General features: G+C 40.3%; 2 protein-coding genes across 3 annotated transcripts in view; one reads left to right on the forward strand and one right to left on the reverse strand.

Moving 5' to 3' along the window:
* LOC100495163 (tapasin-related protein) lies at positions 1 to 22,496 on the reverse strand. Of its 2 annotated transcripts, none has more exons than XM_018091494.2 (10): positions 22,368 to 22,496; positions 17,668 to 17,815; positions 15,177 to 15,368; positions 12,621 to 12,896; positions 11,983 to 12,324; positions 11,018 to 11,344; positions 9,426 to 9,521; positions 7,509 to 7,525; positions 5,530 to 5,570; positions 1 to 794 (listed from the first exon to the last, which is right to left on the reverse strand). In XM_018091494.2, exons 1-9 carry the CDS (start codon positions 22,386 to 22,388, stop codon positions 5,556 to 5,558), a joined length of 1,434 nt encoding a protein of 477 aa, XP_017946983.2. In that variant the 5' UTR covers positions 22,389 to 22,496; the 3' UTR covers positions 1 to 794; positions 5,530 to 5,555. The 2 variants fall into 2 exon arrangements, with proteins under 2 accessions (XP_017946983.2, XP_031752629.1); XM_031896769.1 differs by having other exon boundaries at positions 17,668 to 17,789; positions 22,368 to 22,491.
* Positions 20,818 to 23,538, forward strand: part of ncbp3 (nuclear cap binding subunit 3) — a 25,705-nt gene continuing 22,984 nt past the window's right edge. The window contains exons 1-2 of the mRNA NM_001005015.1: positions 20,818 to 21,056; positions 22,171 to 22,236. Of these exons, the coding sequence (NP_001005015.1) occupies positions 20,928 to 21,056; positions 22,171 to 22,236 (195 nt within the window). The 5' untranslated portion in view covers positions 20,818 to 20,927. The remainder of the gene's footprint in view (positions 21,057 to 22,170; positions 22,237 to 23,538) is intronic.

The following is a 23,538-nucleotide window of genomic DNA, read 5'->3' on the forward strand; positions in this document are numbered from 1 at the left end:
TTAGACACAAACAGATTTTTTATTTTCCAAAATCTCAGTAAAACTTAATAACATAATATATACAATGATTCTTTACAGAGATGTACAAAAAAGCTAAACTTATAACATTAATACAACACTTTTTTCCATTTAGATTTTACCAGTGATCCATTAAAGCAAATGCACAATTTAATGGGGTAAATGCTTTTTTCAGTTCAGTTGGTTTCAGCCATTTAAATATTCACTTTGAAAATTACATTTTTATGGCAGTATTATTTGATTGTTGGGAGCTATATCCCCTGGTTGATATAACAGCCAGCAATCAAAAATAAAATTAACGAGTGAATATTTGTAGGGACAGGGTGAACTTTGCATCATAACTGCACTGTAGTGCCAGATGGATGAGCTGCTTGTTATGCTAAGCAAATTAGGTAAAGGAAACTGTAAATTGCCAGGGTTAAGGGTGACAGAAAGCCACATACATGGGAATGGTAAGAGATAAACCTATGATACAAAGAAAGTCAGGTGGGAAAGGCTGGAGAAAGTGTATTAGAAACGAGGAGTCAAAGGCAGTGAGAATCCTGCCGCAAATCAGGAGACAGATTCTGGAAAGAGAGAGTTTTGCTGCACAGAAGGTGAGGAGAAGTCATCTGAAGGGTTCTGATGCAGGCAAACTCTATACACAGTGAGGGTCGAATGCCATGCCTCTCAACTGTCTGATTTTCGGGGGACAGTCCCTGTTTTGACAGCTCAACTCGCAGTCCCGGATTCTTACTGAAAAGTCCCTCATTTCCCTTTGATCTCCCGCACTGAAGCTAAAAAAGATACAAAATTAAATTAAAAAGTAGCTTTTAGCAGAGAGCCCAGAAATTTTAACAAGCTTCATCTGCACTTTGATACATTGTTTCTCACATTTAATTAAATTTAAATTAAAGTTATTTTTGGCAGAGAGCCCAGAAAGTTAACAAGCCACACCACCTGCAGTGAAATACAATAACTAATAAGTTAAACAGGTCTCTTGGGGGAACTGAGACTTGCACCTTAAAGAATAAGTAAACCTTTTTTTTTTCTATGAGTAAGATTACTCAAAACAGCCTCCAGAATTACCTACCTTTGTCCCAGCATTCTGTCTGACCTGGTTCCTCAGTCAGAAGGTATTCTTTTTGGTTGCTTCCTTGTGCAAAGTGAAGCCCCGCCCCCACTTCCTGTTCAGGTCTCTCATTAAAAAAAACAAAAAATGGCTAATGCACAGACTGGCTCCTGCTGCCTCCAGGAACACCCAGAAGGCTCTCCACTCTGACAACCTTGTGGAATTAAAGATAGAACTGAACAGGAAGTGGGGACGGGGCTTCCCTCTGCACAAGGAAGCAACCAAAAAGAATACCTTCTGACTGAGGAATGAGGTCAGAGAGAATGCTGGGACAAAGGTAGGTAATTCTGGAGGCTGTTTAGAGTAATTTTAGTCATAGAAAAAAAAAGGTTTACTTATTCTTTAAAGGACAATTTCAGCTTTTTAACAAAACTGTAATAACACATAAACAAGACCCAAAAACCCCCAGAAATGAGTTCAAACTTTAAATAAACTGCCAAATTTAGTCAAATGGGCGTGGTATTTAGGGGGTGTGGTCACAAAAATGGGTGTGGTCGGAAAAATGGCCGCCCGCTGCGCACAGCATTTCTTTTTGTCCCTCTTTCCATTTTAGAAATGTTGGGAGGTATGGAATGCCAATAAGGGACTGTTCTATAACACATGTAGAGCTCAATAGTGTTGCCAATAATGAACAAACATCATATAGCAATTCTTCCCATAAATTAAGTCCAATCATTCAGCACAAATAGCCACAGAAAAACTGTGACTATATTGAGAGAAAAGTATATTTATTTATTTATATTTGTGCAGCATGATAAGGGAAACAGACTACACTCAGTAGTTATGTAAGAATGGAATTGAGATTTCAAGCAAAGAAAACAACAAACCTTGGGGAATTGTTTTGAAAACCTCACCCATTACACCCTGCTAAGCACTGATCAACCCACAGACACACTGGCTAAACTGTCAGGGCCTGGAACTGGGTATTATTATGTATGGCATCTGGACCTGCCAGGGGCACAGCACAACTTTTATAGATCAATAATAAAGCTCAATGAGATCCACTGTAACCATGGAACTTATTTTAATAATAACACTGAAAAAAATAGTTACTCTACAACAGGGGTACCCAGACTTTGTCACCCTGGGATCTACTCTTGCCAACTGGCCTCCGTCATTAGATCTACTGCAGTTAAACTAGTGCGATGTCTATCATTTGGCACAATAAGCAAGAAAAAGTATCAATCAATATTTAACAAATACACATAGCAATATATTAATGCAGTGCCAAATTCACATTTAATGCCCACATAACATTATTCAAGTGCCAACTTCAAGTTTAATGTGAAAGGATTGTAGTAGTTTTTACCTCCCTTCTTCAGGGCCCACTTTGTAGTCTGCACACAGAAACATATATAAAGTGGCAACAATATATACAGCAGCCTGGTGGGGACAATCTTCTATACTGGGATGAAACTACAAAGACGGATGGCTTGAGCAGCCGCACTCAGTATGCTGGGGGGGAAAGGGGGGGAAAGGGGGGAAAAGGAAGTGGCGGGATGTCATACCACTGCATTCCACCTCAAGGTCTACCAAAAAATTAAAAGTGAGCTACTGGTAGACAATGATCTACTTTTTTGGCACCCCTGCTCTACAATACTAATACCTTAGCAAAAGATTGACAGCTCCCCAGATATTTGTTTTTTTACCAGAGAATGCAAATCTTTCCCAAAGGCACAATAACAACTAACAGTACTCAGCAGTACTTTCTGGTTTCACCAAAGAGAACAACTGTATGACTTCTGGTCTCCTTTTTGTTCTCTTCACAGGCACAACTGGGTTTTTTGTTCAGCTGTGTATATGGTATATATCAGTAAAAAATGTACTAAAGGCTAAACACACATACAGCATGAGAGCTCATGTACAAATAAACGGCAATGCAAAGTCTTTAGTATAACTTTAATTGCAACTTTCAAGATCAGCCACAAATCTTTCTGTCCTACTCTTGCAAGTGGGTGCAACTTGCCCCAACAATGTAAGGTTGAGAGGCACACACCTTGCACACCCTTTGCTTTTGCATATTTTCTTAGGGGCAAGCAGGATTGTCTATAGACACAAGGCACATCCAGAGGCCTGTAGTTATTGGCTTCTTAAAGGAAAACTATACCCCCAGAATGAATTATTATCCAACAGATAGCTTATGTTAAGTGACCTATTAAAGAATCTCACCAAACTGGAATATATATATCATTAAATATTGCCCTTTTACATCCTTTCCCTCGAGCCACCATTTTGTGATGGGCTGTGTGCTCCCTCAGAGATCACATGACCAGAAATAATGCAGCTTTAACTGTAACAGGAGTAGTTTGGAAGCAAAAGGCAGCAGGGTCGGACTGGGGGGTGCAGGGCCCACCGGGGCTCCCGCCCCAGGGGCCCTGCAGGTGCCCCAGCCGCGTCCCCTAACCCCCCCCCAGGGGCCCCCCTAACCCCCCCGCCTGACGTCCTCCCCGAGCTCGTATAAATTGAACGCGTCAGGGGAGGAACAGTCAGTAGGGGGAGCGCCGGCAAAGGTCGGACTGGGCCGCTGGGGCCCTCTAGGGCCGGGGCCCACCGGGATTAATGGCAGAACCATTAATTGGCTGATGCGGGCCTAGCATGTATGTGTGCCTTGGCTTGTTTGTGTGCACTGTGAATCCTATGATCCCAGGAGGCGGCCCTTAATTCTTAAAATTTTCTATTTATGAGTACCCAATGTCACATACGATTAAAAAAGTATATTTAGTAATGGTTTATTTAGATGAAGCAGGGTTTTACATATGAGCTGGTTTATGCAATATATTTTTATAGAGAACTACATTGTTTGGGGTATAGTTTTCCTTTAAAGCAGGCTTTAAGTAAAACTGGCACAAGGGGAAGAGTGCACCAAGAGTTGCACCAACTGCTCCACTACTGATTGGTTAAAGAAGCTTAATAAACGAGCCCTATAACACACAAATATAGGCCAAAAATTACCAATTCACAGTTGAATTGGTAATTTCAAACGATATCCCGACTGCAGTACAAAAGCCTGGTCATACTGCTTACGTTTACTTTATATCCAGATCAGGACTGAAATTAGGGGCACATTTACTAAGCCATTATGAGATAAAGTCGGATTTTTACTTACTTCTAGATAATTTTGAGATTTACAAGTGGGTTTTCACCAGAACTTGATTTTTTTGTTATTATTAACTTTTTTTGTAGAATTAAATTTCGACAGGTTTGATCTGTCGAGTACCATTGAGTCCTATGGAGGCTTGGAATAGTAGGGGAATAGTATAGTCAGTGACAGTCTTTCCTTCAAGGACAAGTTAATCCCCTCATTCATTTCAGTTTCACCCAGTTAAAAGGGAACTTAATCGCCTCAATGTTTTCCGTTTCACCCATTTCAAGGGGAACTTAATCCCCTGATTGTTTTCAGTTTCACACTTTTTAAGGGGAACTTAATCCCCTCATTGTTTTCAGTTTTACCCAGTTTAAAGTGAAACTTAAACACATAGTTTTCCAAGAGAGCCAATGCTTCTAAAATGGCTGCTGGAACAATTCCTGTTTGGGAAAAATAAAGAGGATTCATGGAAACGAATGTTTGTTTAAACTCGAATTTTTCGAGTTCTAACAGCTCGAAAAATTTGGGATTTACAAATGCAAACTTTAAATTTTCGTTCAAACGATTCAAGCTTTATCGTGACATTTTATAAATACAGCAATGATCGAGTTTCATTCGAATTTATACCATGTCAAGTTTATACGACTTTCAAGGCCAGAAAAAAATCTATTTTAGTAAATGTGCCCCAGAGCGTCCATTTACTAAAATAAAGCTCTGTCCAATGAACTTGTAGGTTCATTCCTCAAAAGGAAATGAATCTGGAATATAAATCCCTCTTCTTTCCATAGTGGGTGGTGCACAGATTCTCTGGAAAGCAGAAGTCCCAATACCCCTTATCATTTCACAATCATAAAAGATGAAGAAGGGGTTGAAGGACTGTGAGACTGCAAGTTCAGATGGTGTTTATTTACCAAACTGAATAAGCTTGTGTCTAAAAGTGGAGTTTTCTTTCAGCTTAATTGAATGGGGTTTTGTCCTTCTGATTTTTTCACCAATTTTGGTGCCTAGCACTGCACCTTTTCATACTAAATGAGCCAAATGGTGTTGTATACTAGAAAAAAGTGGCAAATCACTATGATTTCTCCAAACCATTTCACATTATACTTAAAGAGACATACTGGCAGCATGTGTATCAGCCATATGTGTCTCTAGTCTATTTATTCAATCACAATTTTATTATCCAGCCCACTTGCTGTATCTTCTTTTTTATTATTGGCATAGAACTGGTTGGTTATCATTTCAGGAAGCTGTGGGCTGACAGTTCATTAGATTATTTGGAAGGATACATTACTGCAGTGCAGATACTTTCACTTACCTTGGCAGTGTTATTTATTTTCAGTTTCAGTATGGCTTTGGCTAAAAGATAAAATGATAAGCAATTTATTTCAACTGAACTTAAGATAAAAAAAAATAATTTTTGTATCATTTTTGTATCACAAGTTTATATGTGTATGTGTTTGTACCACAAGTTTATATGTGTATGTACTTCATACAGAGGCAAAAGTGAGTATATTTAGTTGCTTAATCAAAATCTCTGGTGCCAACATATTTCTGGCAGCAAAACTGTCTATGGAGTACAAACCCTCCTTAAAACATGACCCTTAAATCACTTCCTTATCATTCAGTATAGGGTAGTACCAGCACTAATACAAGTATTTTAGTATTACAGCTTCTGCAATCCTAGTCCAACTTCCACCAGCCACAGGTACCTCAAAGGTGCTGAGAAACCTCTTAAAACGTGTATTCAATATCTCAGTGCCACTCATATAACACAGTGGGTTTGGCAGACACCATCACACCATTTCATATAGTTACATAGGGTTGAAAAAAGACCAGCGCTCATCAAGTTCAACCCCTCCAAGTAAACCCAGCACACACAAACCTATACTGATCTATTTATACACTCACATTCATAAACTATATATATACCAACATCAATACTAACTATCGATTTTAGTATCACAATAGCCTTGGATACTATGCTTTTTCAAGAATTCATCCAGGCCCCTCTTATAGGCATTAACAGAATCTGCCATTACACTACATTATCACTAGGAAGGGCGTTCCCCAACCTCACTGCCCTCACAGTGAAAAACCACTGACGCTGCTTCAAGGAGAAAGAAAGGTAAAAACTAAGTAAGCTTTATCAGAAAGGTCTATGTAAATACAGCCATAAGCACAGAGACACGCAGCTCTCTGCTCTCTACTCTCTCCTGCTCCCCCCTCCCTCAAGAATGCTTAGAACTCACTCCCCCCCTTAGGAATGTGGATCTGAGCCAAAAAGCTGACTCATGGGCTTACAAACTGAGCATGTACACTTGGTCTGAGTCTCGGTGCAGGAGTGAGGCATTATGGGAACTTTCTTTACACAGCTCAGCGTTTTTTCTTCCTGTTTGGCATCTGAAAAGGTGAACTATGGGGAGACTTAAGGGCACTATTGAGACAACTGAAGGTATGCCTGCAGCTTGAGATTAACTCTTCATTAGCCTTTCCTTCTCCTTTCAAATGGAAGCTCCATTCCTCTAATCTAAAGGGGTGACCTCTGGTGTGCTGATCGTTTTTATGGGAAAACACAACACTCCCTATCTGCCTATAATCCCCTCTAATGTACTTGTACAGAGTAATCATGCCCCCTCGCAAGCGCCTTTTTCCCAGAGAAAACAACTCCAACCTTGACAGTATAACCATATAGTTTAAATTTTCTAAGCCCTTTGCCAGTTTAGTTGCACGTCTCTGCACTCTCTCCAGCTCATTACTATCCTTCTTAAGGACTGGAGCCCCAAACTGCACTGCATACTCAAGGTGAGGCCTTACCAGGGACCTATAAAGAGGCAAAATTATGTTTTCATCCCTTGAGTCAATGCCTTTTAAAGACAGCACTTTATTTTCTGTAGTAGCCACAGAATGACGCTGCCTGGAATTAGACAACTTGTTATCTACAAAAAACCCCAGATCCTTCTCCATTAAGGATTCCCCCAACACACTACCATTTAGGACCTCTTCACTTCAGTTTTCCCACAGGATCACACACTTCTGTAACTGATCTTGACCTTACTAAGCCATGTTGGTAATTGCAGTAAAGAGGACCTGAAGTAACACAATGTGGAGCTACTCTGCGTGGGCAACAGGCAAGACAATAGCTGCAGTTTTGTGAGTATAAGGTTGTTCTCAGGGTTCTCACAGGACTCTCACCTGTCCACCCCAAATGGTAATCCTGGCAAAATTAGTGATAACAGACATATCGATAACCACACATGTAGATATACGATAACATTTTATTAGAACAAAGCTTACCTTACTCGAGGTCCTACCTGTTAAGTGAAATGGAAGAAAAGCACAAAATAAATGGAAGCAAAATATACAATGTAACTGTATTTGGGCTTTTGGGTTTCAACTGAATGTTAAGTTATATCCTACTCATCACAAGGTTCTCATTTATTTCTGCTTAAATAACAGTACATATTTTTGTTTGAAGAGTTGTATAATGCCAATAACCCTTTACGTGAATAGCAGAATTTCACATTTCAGTTCCCCTCAGTGCCAGGCGTTTTGTAAACATGTTCTGCTCTCTCATTTTAGGGGCATTTGCTGTGGGGGGGTTAGTTTAGGAAGGAAAACTATATATCGTTTTTTTCAGGAGAACCTGAACTTTCCAAATCTGAGTTTTTGTGTATTTCCACTTCTGGAAGAAGATTTAGAGCTCTAAATACCAAAAAAGGAAAAATTGCTATTTTTCATGATATAGGGATTTACACCATAAACATATTTTATGGACAAAAATTCAACAGATTCGAAAAGCTTCATGTCTTCTGAACGTGCCAATACCTGATATGTATAGTTTTATGGAGATTTCCCAGCAGTAAATTGCCAAATTTTCAAAGCATTACAGCAGAATACTGCATACTTTAGATTCCAAAGCCAAAAATCCTTGAACATTAGGTTTACCCCAGTAAACCATATATTTTTGAAAATTACACATTCTGCAGAATTAAAAATGGGTAACCATGTCTGCCAACTCATTAGTACAGGTATAGGACCCGTTATTCATAATGCTCAGGACCAAGGGTATTCCAGATGAGGGGTCTTTCCGTAATTTGGATCTCCATTCCTTAAGTCTACTAAAAAATCAATAAAATATTATTTAAACCCAATAGGATTATTTTGCATCCAATGAGGATTATTTATATCTTAGTTGGAATCAATTACAAGGTACTGTTTTATTATTACAGAGAAAAAGGAAATCCGTTTTAAAATTCTCAATTATTTGATTATAATGGAGTCTATGGGAGATGGGCTTTCTGTAATTCAGAGCTTTCTAGATAAGGGATCCCATGCCTGTACCAAACAGCAATGCTTTCCTGAATTTGGCAGTTTGGCAATTTGGCATAAAAAATATGAAAATCCTAAAAAATTACTTCAAAACTTCTACTTTCAAGCATCTTATCTCCCACATAACATTAGGTACCAAGAAAAAATATCCTAAATATGGAAGCCAGGGGTCCACTGAACAGTTTGATGCCCATTGTGCATAGAATTACCGAAGTATCTGGCATTTAGAGACCCCAAAAGGAAGTAAGCGCAGACAAATTGCCCGGAGATCTATTTAGCTACTAAATTCAACACATTTACTGCGTTTTTTGGGGTAAAAACACAAAAAATACATTGACCCTCCAAAACCATATATTTTTTGAAATGACTTCAAAATGGGCACCCATGTCTTTCTACTCCAAACTACAGTATACAGTTACAGTACAGTACAATGCTCTATTAAAGGGGTGGTTTTTACAGTTTTTGAATTATTTGCCTTCATTTTCTAACTCTGTGCAGCTTGCAAATGGGGGTCACTGACCCCAGCAGTCAGAACTATTGCTCTGTGAGGCTACAGTTTATAGCTTATTTTTCTATTCAGGTCCACCCCTATTCATATACCAGTCTCTCATCCAGACCACTCCCTGGTTGCTAAGGTAATTTAGACCCTAGCATCCATATAGCTGCTGAAACTATAAACTAGAGAGCCGCTAAACAAAAATTTAAATAACAAACTACAAGTAATAAAAAATGAAGATCAATTACAAATTGACATCACACATCATACTAACCCCACCGTGTGAAGTGAGAGGGGGGAAGGAATAGAGCAGTGTGTGCTCTCATTTGCACACCTTTAGACACTTGGTAAACAGACATTTGAAACTTCCAGCATGAAAGAATTACCTTTGTTAAGATGCATTATGAGCCTTAGAAGTACCACACATAAAACGATGATCAGTACTACCAATAACAATTCTTGATAGCTAAATGGTGAGGATTCTGCAGAGAAAAAAAAAAAGCAAGTCATAATTAGCCACATTATACAGTTGCTTTTAGGAATACCTTACTGACTAAATATGTTGTTGCCTACATGATTTTTAGAACTTATATAGACTAACCCAAGTATTGTCAGACCACTTTCAAAGTGTGCTTCCGTTCTAATAACCCATTTGCTTTCAGACAGCAAACAAGTAAATGCTACTTACTGGTTGTTTGCTGTGGGTTACAAGCCCTGGAGCCATTTCTGCACCTGTTATTATATCTGTTAAAATACAGATATGGGATCCGTTATCTGGAAATGTGTTATCTTGGAAGTCCAGAGTTTTGGAAAGGCAATCTCCTACAGTTTATTGGGTTTAATCCAGGGGTAGGGAACCTTGGCTTTCCAGCTGTGATAAAACTACAAATCCCAGCAAGCATTTTCCTTAATTAACCATGACTGTGGCTGTCAGACTCCTGCAATGCATTGTGGGACTGGTAGTTCCATAACAGCTGGAGAGCCAAGGTTCCCTACCCCTGGTTTAATCAATGTTTAAATGATTTTTTAGTAGACTTAGGATAATGTCCCATGAAGTGAGTTAGTCGTCCACAATCGGTCTGTTACCGCAGGCGACTAACCACTCCAGTGGAAAGGCCTATGCATCACTTTGGTTTTCAGAAGCCGCGCAAAGTTGCCTGCAAGAGGAAACTCTGTGTGACTTCAGAAAGCCAAAGCGATTTGTAGGCCTTTCCACCGGCGACTCCTACTGTTGCTGGTGGAAAGGCATTTCAGAGGGGTTAGTCTCCTGCAGACCCAAGCATTTTCTTTAGTGAGCATATAATTGAACAATATACTCAATTCAACAATTTCTTTGTTTATAGATATATACAGTATTTACAGGTCTAATTCTGTCAACCCTCCTATCAAAAATATTCAAACACAATGACTGATTTGATGGGAAATGTACAATAGGAACTGGGCTATCTTAATAACAGCTGATTTGTGACCATTGTATACAGCATACAGGCCCCAAGAAAGGTGCCGATACGTTTGATAAACATATTTTTCTGCTTTTAACCAAAAAAATTTAAAGTTGTATTCCACTGGTGTTTCAACCCATCTATTGTAAAACCAACTTGGGGTAATTTATAAAAGAAACACATCATTCCATCTATATGTCAGGTCTAGATTGACATTTTAAGCATAATATTGGGGCAACGCAACCAACACCTTGTTGTGAATCGGTTGATATTTCTGGGGGGAATCCACAAGGTATTTCCTGAGTACAATAGCTCTCCTCTCTGGCTTGCACCATTACTACTACACAGAGGCACTGTAAATGTTATCTGCACTTTAGCATTTGGGAGGTACAAAAAAAAATCCTGCACAACTGTAAGTAACCTAGTGGATACAACCACCCCCCCCCCCCCCCCCCCCCCCCCCACTTCATTTGAAGAAGGGACATTTTATTGTTTCAAAACATCAGGTTTGATACATATAATATATATGTATGTACCTTCAACTCGAACCTTTACACTTTTCCTTATGGGATGCTTTAGGCTTGTATGCTCCACACGACATGTGAAAACAGCACCATCATTCAGTCGAGAAGCAGTTAGCATAAAGAAGCTAGACAGACTGTAGGTTCCATCATTGTTGTGCTTGTGACTACTGAAGAGCACATTCTTCAGAACAGTAGGTAGAAATGTCTGATCTCGTCCCTCTTGCAGCCATTCTATATTAACATCCAGAGGGTAGTATTTCGAGGCTTCACAGACAAGCTTCTGCTCTTGACCCTCTTTGAGCAGCAGAGAATTTACATTCAGAGTTACTTTGGGAGTTTCTGTAAAAAATATGAATATGGATACAACTGCATAAGAACCTCATGGAAGGGCATTATAATAAGTACATAGTTAGTTTTGTTTTGATATAGCTATTGGCCTGCCGTAGTAAATTTGAATGTAGTAAATAGATGCAACAGATGCATATTAGGGTCTTAAAAGGGTCCTGGATGTCAAAAATCCAACAAGCTACACTTAAGTAATTGTACAATGAAAGCTGTTAAACCACAAGTTCTCTTTCTTTAATTCTGGAAGGAAGCTGATGTCTGAGGGCATTAAGCAGATTTATATTTGTTTGAAACCTCGAAAAGCACAAACAAAAAAAAAAGGCACAGAAAAGCCAAGAAAACCACAACTTTTTCAACTTGTCGCGTGATAACCGAGTGTCAAAGAAGTGTCAAATAACCTGAAAACTACTAAAACCATGAAGCAAAGAAAGATCTTTCAATTATAAAAGGGACATCTGCCACTGACTTCTACATGATCTTGACAGGTTTTAGATGGAGTTTTTTCAGATTTGATATTGTCACAGTGTTGTCCTATAATAAATCTCAGAAAGTCACAACTTTTTTGGTTTTCAGCAACAACCAAAAAAGTTGCAGATTAGTAAATGCCCCCAATAAAGTATCAAAACCCATACCTACAACTTCAAGATGTATGAGCTGGTCCCCAAACAGTGAGTTCACAGATATGGTACACGTATACAGCCCTTCTTTTTCCAGATCCACATGTTTCACTACAAGGGAAGCAGACCCCTTGAGTACTTCATCTACTTGCATCATGATCCCTTTAACATGATACACAACTGATTTTTCAGATCCTTTGTATGAAAGAAGTTTTATCTCTTGGCCTCCTTTCTTGAGTAATTTCCAATCAATGTTCACATTGGCATGGTGGCCAATAGAAAAATCACAGTTCAGCAGAGCATCTTCTTGAAGTCTTGCCTGGACATGTGGAGTCTGTGTGCTTAACATAAACACCGCTGTAAAGTAAATTAGAGTTTCATGTGAATTGGTGCATATTCAAAATACTCTGCATAACTAAAACTCACCAAGAACTCCATAGATACCTTATTATAATGTTTTGCCTGATGCTCTTACTTTAGACTTGGCTTTCCCCAAAGCATAAGCAAAAGGCACATGGGGATAAGTAAAGCTTAAAGAAGGAGCACTGAGTAGCAGTTGGAAGTTTGGTGGAGAAACAGTGCGAATTAATCCCTTCAACCCTATCTTATGTTTGATAAGCTATATACGGTCACACTAGAACGTGCATACATACGTAACACATGGCGTATATCAGCATTTGGAAACGACTGCAGTTGAGATAGATCCTCTTCTTCCAGGGATTTCTCTGAAAGGTGAGTGAAAAATAAAGTAACCTGAAAATTATCATTTGGGTGTTTGAATCTGCCGACGAACCACGCTTCTCCCATATTTTCATTGATATGGATACCAGGCCAGAGAATCTGGATGTTATCTGTAAAGTACGGGTTGATTTCACACATTAGATCGAGTGAGCCTTCCTTTAAGAACTTCATTGTGTTGACTGGTGAATCTAAAAAAAATATATATGCAAGTGGTGGTCATTATTAACTAAAAAGATGACTTGAATATAAAGGCAGATTGTATACAAAGCTAATGTAGGAATTGTATGCAAGGCACCAAGTTGTGATCAGTTGTTTCTTGAAAATATTAGGAAATTAGAACATTGCTGCTTGGTGGAATGGTTTGGTCATGTCCTTGAGGAAGGGCCGTGGTTAGTATGGGCCCCCACCATGAACAGTGCTTATGTTGCATTCCACTGGAGAATCCTACCCTCCCCTATATTTAGTGCTGGTGGGAGGAATAAACATATGCAGATGGCATTGGGAAAATGATGCCATAAAATTTTGCTTTATTTTCAGTTTTGCATTAATTCAGAGCTGAAGCCCTGAGTTTTTAAATTTTGGGTTCAGAATTGCTAATTTGATAAAGGTGTCTCTTAGATTCTGAACTGTTCTCTATTTCTGCTAAAATGCCCGTAATTATATAAACCCAAAGATAGCGTGATTCTGCCGGCCAGTCAGAAGCTAGTGTGCCTGAATGATGAGTGTGTTAGCCTGTGATTGGCTAAAGAGTGTCTGCATATTGATTCTTATTAGCCATCTGAGTAAATCTCTTAACCTTTGCAAAATGCATTAATGTATTGTGCCTTAAATTCCCTTGAAAATGCCCCAAAAACATTAATTTACTATGTCTAAGTGTACTAAGTACTTTTATAGTTCATTATTATTATTATTGTTGTTTTTAGTAAGCAGATGCTACGCCTTCTATTTTTAAGCTCTTTTGTCTATTCTACTCCAAAAGGCCCAATAGATATGCAGGATTCTCTAATAAATGTGCTGTCTCCTCACACCTTCCTCATATAAATAAGGTTAAAGGATTTAAACATCTTAAGCACTGCATGCACAATATAAACTATATTTGATGTTGGCCTATGTCATATTCATTCAGATTACAGCTCTCACATCCTACAAGGGTTAGAGAACCATGTAATCACATTTCTCCCAAAACAATTAGTATGAGGTCTACATTAATTAATTACTTCTGTTTATCATTTCTCACTACAAATCCTTGATTTGTGAATTATAAGAGAATGTAGAGAAAATAACAGTATATAGAACCTTTAACAACTAAGATGTCTGAGGGTCTATGAAGGCTTAAGGGCTAAGAAGTGTTTCCCCACACAAAATGTATGGCCAAGAGCAATGTCAAAGTTGTTTGTAAAACAAAGCTACCACTTTTTGGTCTTCTGGTGCCATCTGCTGGCCAAATATATGAAGCAGGTCAGTGCAAATAAAAAGATGGAAATTGATACAAACTGGACACAGAATTGCAAATAAAAAAGGTGAAGTCTTTAAAAAAAGAAGTTTAAAATATTTTTTGCATTTTGCCATTTAGATTATATGACTCTCATACTGCCAACATTCATTTGATTTAGATGGGCTACATCAGCTTTTGTGATCAAGGGCAAAATTACAGAGCCAGCAGGCCCAAAGGCTGAATGGAACCCAGGAGTACCCAAGGCTAAATGATGGTTGTGAACTGGCTTAATATAAGAACTGACTTAATATAAGAATGGGACACAGTATAAATTCCCCAAGATTGGGGTCTTAGATAGATAAATATAAAAATACAAGTTAAAGAATTTACCAAAAGGTACCTGTCTATTTTACAGAAGACAAATGACTGGACTAATCATAAATGGAGGCACAAGGCTCCCTTAAGGCTGATGTCACACAGGGAAAGTTATAACAGCTGCCTGTAGACCACAGGGCCACTCTGTTCATTCACTTTCTTCAATCTCTTAATCACCTCTTTTTACCTACTATTATCTATCCCTTCTGCAATGGTCATGGTATAGGTAGGAGAGCTAGCAGGGATTGTTACCCGAGTGGGCAGTGTGGGGGGGAAGCTGGTCAGGTAAGGTTTGTTACTGGGTGCTGGGACACTCCCCTCCAAATAAAAAATCTTAAGTGCGAAGAAGTAGTTACACCACTGCTTGTGTCCATCTGGCGCAGCTGCATATCTATATAGCAGACCCTGCAGTCGAGGGGAGGCCCTGGCGACAGAGGGACCCGGATTGTGCAGTCTGCTGTATCAAAGTCCCCCCTCCCCAGCCCCTCTCCTACCTTTAAAACAAGCAGGCTAGGAGGGGGGGCAGAGGAAAAGGGGCTGCTTGTGCTGGGCCCCCCACAGTGTTTTTTACAGGAGGGCCTGGTGCTACCAATTTACGTTGCTGATCTGGGGCACATGTTCTTGCATTTGTAAATAAGCGTATTGCATTGAGCCTTACCTTTCAAAACAAATATAATTCCTTCTGGTTCAAAATATTCCTTGGAAAGTTGTTTTCTGCTTCTTAGTACAAGTAAGGCTTTCTGTTTTGTTAGATCATTGTAGCTCAACAAACTTTTATTCCTCATATCCACATACCTACAGGAAAGATTTCTGCTCTTCGATAAAGTCATGTCCTCAAAGGACTGAATCTCTGTCAGGAATACAGTTGGAATGGAAAATATTTGTTACTACTCTTATCATGTGATACCTGGATATCTTTAAAAGAAGAAGGAGAATCTTTTTGAGCAAACTGACTTAAGATTATAGTGAGAGCCCAAACTTTGAGACCAGCTTCACTTACTATACTTTTAGGATTAGTAAATCTCAAAAAAAGTGATGTAAAATTGTATTTTTACAATTTACATGCAATATTTATTTTTTCCGTTTCAGAGCTATTTAAGTTTTAATGAACTGCCAATATCATGTATTTTGTAACAACAGCACCACCTGCTGTTCAAATCCTGTAATTGTACAGTCAAACAGATAAACCTTCAGAAGAAAAACAGAAAAGTGTTGTTATGTTGCTCTGCTCAGGAAAGATGGATGATACGCTGGCTCCTGAGTTTGATTCAAGCAAGGAGTTTGTATCTTCTCCCTGTGTCTGCATGGGTTTCTCTGGTTTCCCTCCACATTCCAAAAACATACAGGCAGGTAAAAAAAATTGTCCTCTCTGTGTGTGAATGTGAATGATTTGTGGCATCAATGCATGGTGCTATATAAATAGAGAAAATCAGAGATTTCCTATCTCCTTCCCAAGCCGAGCGATGTCAGTCAGAACACTTCTCTGTTTTCCTTCTGAAGGTATACTTCTTTGACTGTCTTTGACTTACCAACAGGTGGTGCTGTTGTTACAGAATTTCTTATATTAGCAGTTAATAAACTAAAAAAATAATGCAAAATGAATGCAAATTGCAAAAGTGCTTAGAAAAGAACCCTGAGCAAGTTTACATTATTTTGTATTAAGGTTTACTTATCCTTTATGTAGAACAGCATTTTTTCCCATAATGCAGCATTTTCCCCCAGAACTCCAGTGTCTTTGCAAATTGCAAGTTGCAATTGGGCTGAATGCAGCTATATGCAATGTGTCTATGAAGATTCTCATTCATCCAGGTAATGATATACAGTATCTAGTATAATTAAGTCTAAAACAACTGGATTTTTCACCTAGGGCGATATCGGGCTAATTCAGTGAAACGACTGAATTAGAACGGTGGGTATAGGCGCCCAGTGGTTCGGCGGCCACAACAACGAGCCAATGCTGTCCCTGATCCGTCAAAAACCTGCCCGATCGAGATCTGCCTGATTTTAGACCAGATGTTGGTCGGGCAGGCCCATTGTTAGTGCCCATACACGGACAGATAAGCTGCCAAATCGGTCTAAAGGACCCATATCGGCAGCTAGAATTGCCCCGTGTATGGCCACCTTTAGAGGCACATTTTTTAGATGCCCAAATTTATTTATTTTTGTGGTTTTAGAGGTTTTTGAAAAAACAATGAAACTCATTTCCAACAATGTCAGTCATTTATTAAAAGATTCAAACTGAAAAAGCACAAATGAAAAAAAGTCACTGAAAAAGAAACTAGAAATTTCGTACAAATGCAAGAATCAAAAAAACACAAAAACCTCTGAAACCACAAAGCAGTGATAGATCTTCCAGTTGTAAAAGGGACACCTGCCATTGACTTCTACATGATCTTGACAGGTTTTAGATATTTGTATTTTTGCTTTCTGATTTGTTGCGGTTTTGTTGAATAGTAAATCGCATTTTTTCATAATTTTGGCGCAAAAAAAAAAAACAAATCTTCAAAATAAAACAAATGCTAGTAAATGAACCCTTTAAAGTAGGGTGATCCAAATTACAGAAAGATTCTTTACAGAAATATATGTATAGCCTTCCTTTACCATGAGCCAAATATAAAGCAAAACAAAATTATAAGTTGCCAAGTTCCCCTAACGACCGTACAATATATCTTTTCTGTTTTCCCTATTAATAGCATTGGCATCAAGCACCATATTTAGCAGTCAGGTGGCAACACTAATTCCACAGGAGACTGACTACATGGCCATATGTACATAGCTACAAGTCAACAACAAGAAGGCTGTTATTTTACCAGTTAGGTACTGTGCATATTTTGGGTGCTTTTGTATCTGTGCTACTGTTTCAGGTGCATTGTAGGTTTTAGTATTAAGCTGGCACTCCCTGTAATGTTTTAAGTAAGTGTCCCTATTAAAGTGGTAATGTTGGGGAAAAGCTTTATGAAGTGCACTTGTCAGAAGTTTGTATCCTCTGTGGGTTTCAAGACAGAATGCTAATATCTTAAGTAACCAAATAAACATGGCAAGGAATCAGGCTACCCCTATTAATCACAGCAGTAACGATGGTGGGGTGACCCCTTTTATTTCCAACAGCTATAGGTTAAGTGTTAGGAAGTCCTGGTTTTGGCACTTACCATTACAAACTACCAGCAAACTTAGAATAACGAGGCAAAGCCGGGAGTCCATAGCAGCGTTCTCAATAAGACAGGGTTTCTCATAGGGCTGCACTTTCACTTTCATTTCTGAGAAAGACCTTCTGGGAGGAGGAGACAAAATTAACTCCTGCAACAACAGATGTCACAGGCCTCATCAATTTAAAACCAAAATATAACAGTACAATAAAAGTATAATTTTGCCTGATACATTGAACAGGTCTTACATAACAATCTTGTGTAAGGTACAAAAGGGACAAACTACATGACTGACTCGCACTCACTACATCTGCAACAGCTTCCATCCCTCTTCCACTGGTAATATATGTATGTTCTAAAGGGCTGAATTACTAGATGAAATTGAGCTGTCTTTGCCACCTATGATCAGTCACATTCCTATCACCATTGCACCGATCCTGAATGAACCCTTTTCGCTTAAAAAAAAAAAGGTTTCAAAACCGTATCAGACAAGCACTGCATTGTCATGTCGCGACGCTCTCTGGTCTGGTCTCCCCTGGTATCATCAGATCTTTGTAAGGTCAGGGCCCACTGCAGAAAAGTCCTGGTATACTAGAAGACCAGTCTGACACTGCTGTTGAAACAGTTTTGGTAATGACATAAAACTTGGTGCTAGAGAGATGCATGTCGGAGCCTTGACTAAAATAAATACAGGCCCTGGCCTAGGGTGGCACAAATTTAGGGGTGGCATACCCCGCCGCAACAAAATGTGTTTTTGTCTCCCAAAATGCGCACACGGGGGGGGGGGGGTTTAGCGTGACCAATGGGGGTGGCCTAGGGGCGCCGCAAGACAAATCAAGCGCTGATTAATATAACCATAGAGTCACTAATAACAGCACTCAATATGAGGTCGCTAGATGGGAAATACCTTTTTACTATATTACAGATCTCCTGATATTCAAAGCTACAATTCTGTAATAAAATAGATGTCTTTCAGGAATCAGAGCTATTTTTTTGTGTCTTGCTTTATTTGAGTCATAGAACTATCTAAAGCAGATTTCTTCTGTTTATGCATTTTAAGGCCTTGGTAGTTCCCCCTCATCCTGCCATTTGTGCCATGCCAACTTTGTGGTCATATCCCTAATACCACACAAATTTTACCAAAACATAACCCAGACATGCCAGTATAGAAAAAAAGATAATCAGCATATTAACCACAGGGCTGGATTTAAAATTTTTGCACCCCTAGGTCCCACCCGTCACTCACAACCCCCATGCTGCCCGTACCTCCTCCATCTGCTGCTTACACCTCCTCCCCCTAGCTGCAATTGCCCCCTCTCATCCATCCGCTGCTCACAGCTTCCTCCTGCCAGCTCTGTTCTAATGCAATCTCCTCCACACCTGTCAAAATTTCCTGCCCAGTCCCCAGTGGAAATGCACAACCAGTGCATGCCACCCCCCCAATCTTTGTGTTCTTAGGCCCGGGCCTTTGTGGCCTGCTCACAAATCCGGGCCTGATTAACCCCAGCTGTGCCCAGGGTCGAATTGGCACACCAGGCCCTGCCACCTGCCCACATCCTGCTCCGCTGCTTACCTGCTGTGAAAAAAATACAGATGGCCATACATTTTAAAGTGAAACACACTGCTATCTTTAATTTTTCACATTAAGTAAGCAGCAGGGGAGCAGCGCTGGGCGCTTGAGTCAGGTATCCGGTGGGCCCTGGGTAACCCAGTCCAACTCTCGCTGTGCCAGTATAATCACTTGCACAAATGGCCAGTGAGCACTCCATTAATCTGAGACAAGCCTGTAAGATCACTGAAAGATTGCCAGTGAGCACTCCAATACCTCCACTCATGCCAGTAAGATCGGTAGATATAGTGAATGTATTACCTACACTTGCACAAGCAGAATACCAATAGTAAATGTTTTCTTTTCCTTGCGCTATCTCTCTACTTGGTGCTCTATCTCTGCCTGTCTTAAGGTGGCCACTTTAAGTTTTGCTCGCTTGGTGAGAGAGCGGATCTTCTCCCGATATCCCCACCTACGGGCCACCTGGGGCCAGATCGGGGACCGCATGGGCTCACTGATGCGGTCCCCAATCCAACTAAATCTTTTAACCTGCCCGATCGATATCTGGCCAATTTCAGGTCAGATGTTGGTCAGGCAGGCCCGTCGTTGCTGCCCCTACACTGGCCGATATGCTGCCGAATCAGTCTAAGTTTTAGATGCCTGTTTAGACGCCTGTGAAAAAAATCCAAGTTGCTCATGTGTTTCACTGTGGAACACACAAACTTCAGGTTTTGTTCTGAAAAGCAGGGATCAAAGAAGAACAGAAAATGTGGGGTGCAGGGAGAAGAAGGCAGCAGTGGCATGGGGGTAGGGCTAAGGTGGAGCAAGGGAAAACATAAAGACATAGTGGTACGGTGGGTTACCCAAATCAGTGGGCCCTGGGCAGATTCCCCGTTTGTGCCTTCATTTTGATGGCTTCTGGATTTTAGCATATTAAACATTTTAGGGATGAGTAGTTTCTACACCAAATAAACTATCCTTGTGCAATGGTTTTTGGGTGTGGTTTGAATGAAAACAGTATTACCCCCACTACAGTCATTATACACTTCTGGTTCTATATTTGAGGTAATCATATTATTTGGTTAGAGTAATTATTATGTAATTATTTTTATAATAAAGTTAATTTGCATTATTATTGACATAGTCACGTATGAACACAATCAATACCCATATACTGTGAAAGGCAAGCAATGCAGCCCCTCTTGCAGCATTGGGTATGGATGCCTGCCAGCAGGCTGTGCGTCAGTTAAAGGAAATTCTTGATGTGATTGATAATATTAGGTTGGGGATAGAACTTTCTGCATCAAATTGCATTTAGGGGAACGCGTAACATTTTTAACTCTTGGGTGTAATAGCCACTACTATATGTTATCTTATACAAAGAAAATAAAAATTCGCGTATTATGTGTAAACCCGCATCCTTCAGCCTGTTTCAGAACGCCATAGCGCCTTATGTTTTAATAAAACGAAACATAGCAGTAAAACTATCCCGCCCCCTTGTCGCTTCTGTAAGGTCACACGCCAAAACATGCCTGTGATAGTAAAGTTATGTCATCACGCATTTGCGTCTTGGCTTGTGGCCACAACCAACATGGCCGCCGCCCCTTCACCTGCGGGTCATGTGCCGAATCCCTTCTAGCCTGTTAACACTCGTACTCTATCATTGCCGGGGTTTGTGGCAACCGGCTGTGTTCGGAGCTGTATTCGGCGTGAAATGGCGGCGGTGCGAGGGCTTCGGGTGTCTGTGAAGGCGGGCGGCGGCGCTGAGCCCGAACCCATGGAAGTGGAGGAAGGTGAGGTGGAGGCCGCAGCAGACCGGGCTTCCCCCCGTGAGGTGGTGTCGGTAAGTTGCTTTTTAGGGCTCCAATAGAAATGTACGGTATCAATGCCTGATTAGTATGGCGACTGATAATTACCTGCGTCAGGTCGCCACACAGTAGAAGCAAGTCATATCACATACAACAGGCCGGCCATTCATTCTGTTGCTCGCCTTGACTGGCTCTGTATTGTGGGAAATGCAGTTCAGCTGCTAAAGTTCCAAGCCGAATGAGAATAAATGGGAGCATAGTGGCTAATCTAACAGTACAGACAGGACATTATGACTTCTCCCCTACAGAGTTTCCCCCAACAGATTTCTGTTTACCCAGGAGCTGAGGGAGCTCCCCCCGTTGTTTAGCCCGGACATTCCCCTTAATTCTGGTATCAAAGCCATTGCAGATTGTAGCCATGACTAAAATGCACTTAATGTAGATGTCTACCCTGGCACTAGATAGACCTTGCGCTATAATGTTAAGCACCAATAAAGGCAAAAATGGTCTGCCATGGCTGTCCTATAATACCCATCTGTGGAGTTCTGGCCCCTCAGGCATTCTGTGAATATGGAGTGATATTCTGCTTTTTCTTGATTCCCTCTGTGTTTTACCCCCAGAATAGAAAATAGTTATTTGTGTGGTACAGTGAGACCGTTACACTAATATACACGTTTAAAATGACAACATCAGGGTCACACTGGAAAATGGTACAGCCATAGAGACATCCACAAACTGTAGCAAGAGGTGTAGAATAAGGGTGATGACACATGGAGCAACTAGTAGCAGATACTTGTCACAGCTACAGAAATAGACAATGCTGATCATTTACTGATAATTGTCTCTATGTGTGTTTTAGCAGAGGCAATTCTCAGTATTGTCTATGGCAGGGTATTTTCTGATGTTTAGTAGTGAAGACAAGTAGCTGCTTCTAAGTAGCTCAGTGTGTCTTCACCTTAAGGTGTAAAATAAGTACTAAGTATTTATAAGTATTTATTAGTGTATAGTACTATATAGTACTAGTATTTATGTATGTGTGTGTGTGTGTGTGTATGTACTGGATATGGTTTAATAATATACAGTTTCTTTCCAAATATTTTGCGTCTCTTTGGTTCGTCCATTTTCTCAAATACATTTTTGTTTTAATAGGGCAGTAATCGGCGTTATGAGAACAGGGCTGGGACCTTTATTACTGGGATTGATGTCACTTCAAAGGTAAGAAAAAATGTTTGTCTCAAGAAAGCCTTCTGTAGGGGCAGTTCGGCCATTTGTGAAAGAGGTTGATGTAAACATGACCATATATGGAACACTTCATAAATAGTTTCAAAAAGAAAGTTAGATCCTACCTTTTTGGAGCACTGGAACATATCTTGTCTGGTACAGTCCTGGAATTTAAGGGCCAGTGCCAAAACCTCTTTACACGTTTCTACTCAATTTGTGTCTGTATGTTATCCACGGCTTAGATCCTGTGTCAAACACAAGGCTCATGGGCCAAATGCAGCCGCTGGCTGTTTTATATGGCCTGTGGGGAATGTGCCTGACTGTGCAGCACCAATCACGGAATGATGTAATACGCCCCACCCACCTTGCATGGCAGAACGAAAGCAGCTGCTCGGAGTGGCACTGGGACTGGAGCAGCGAGGTCAGGCACAATCATAGCACCACTGGGACTGAAGCAGCATAGTCAGGTGATTGCGCGGTCAGGCACAGTCACAGCGCCACTGGGACTGGAGCAGCGTAGTCAGGCGATTGCGCGGTCAGGCACAGTCACAGCGCCACTGGGACTGGAGCAGCGTAGTCAGGCGATTGCGCGGTCAGGCACAGTCACAGCGCCACTGGGACTGGAGCTGCACAGTCAGGCGATTGGTGCTGTAAGGTCAGGCATAATTACCATGGGCCACACAAAACAGGCAAAAGCAGCTGCTTCCACAGCACTGCGACCCTGCGCCACAAGTTTGCACCTGGTGGATGTGTCTTGTCCCACGGTTCCCACAGTTTGTAATTTAACTGTTTTGCCTACAGTTTGCTTTGTGCTTGTAGTTATTTTCAAAACTTGATTAATGCAGGAGGGTGGCGTGTAATATGGTGTTTCAAGGTGAGGAAGGATTTATCCTTCTACTACAGGTATGGGACCTATTATCCAGAATGCTCAGGACCTGGGGGGTTTCTGAATAAGGGATCTTTCTGTAATTTGGATCTCCATATCTTAAGTCTGCTGAAAAATAATTTAAATATTGAATATACCCAATAGGATTGTTTTGCCTCCAATAAGGATCGATTCTATCTCAGTTGGGATCAAGTACAAGGTACTGTTTTATTATTACAGAGAAAAAGGAAATCATTTTCAAAAATTAGAATTATTTGCTTATAATGGAGTCTATTGGAGAAGGCCATTTCCTAATTTGGAACTTTCTGGATAATGGGTTTCCGGATAACAGATCCCATACCTGTACTAAGTATTTTAATAAAAAATTCAGCCCGTGACTTAGCCTGTGTTTTATATTCCGGCCCCCTTAT

This window comes from Xenopus tropicalis, chromosome 2, assembly GCF_000004195.4.
Source record: "Xenopus tropicalis strain Nigerian chromosome 2, UCB_Xtro_10.0, whole genome shotgun sequence".
Classification (NCBI taxonomy): Eukaryota; Metazoa; Chordata; class Amphibia; order Anura; family Pipidae; genus Xenopus; species Xenopus tropicalis.

Excerpts from the sequence above, each read along its gene's own strand:
- LOC100495163 (XM_018091494.2), bottom strand. The coding sequence starts at position 22,388 with ATGTTCCAGTGCTCCAAAAAG. Across the intron at positions 15,369-17,667 it reads TTTGCTGGTAGTTTGTAATG|AGATTCAGTCCTTTGAGGAC; the intron begins GTAAGTGCCAAA and ends TATTCCTGACAG. Across the intron at positions 12,325-12,620 it reads TGATATACGCCATGTGTTAC|CGGTGTTTATGTTAAGCACA; the intron begins GTATGTATGCAC and ends TTTACTTTACAG.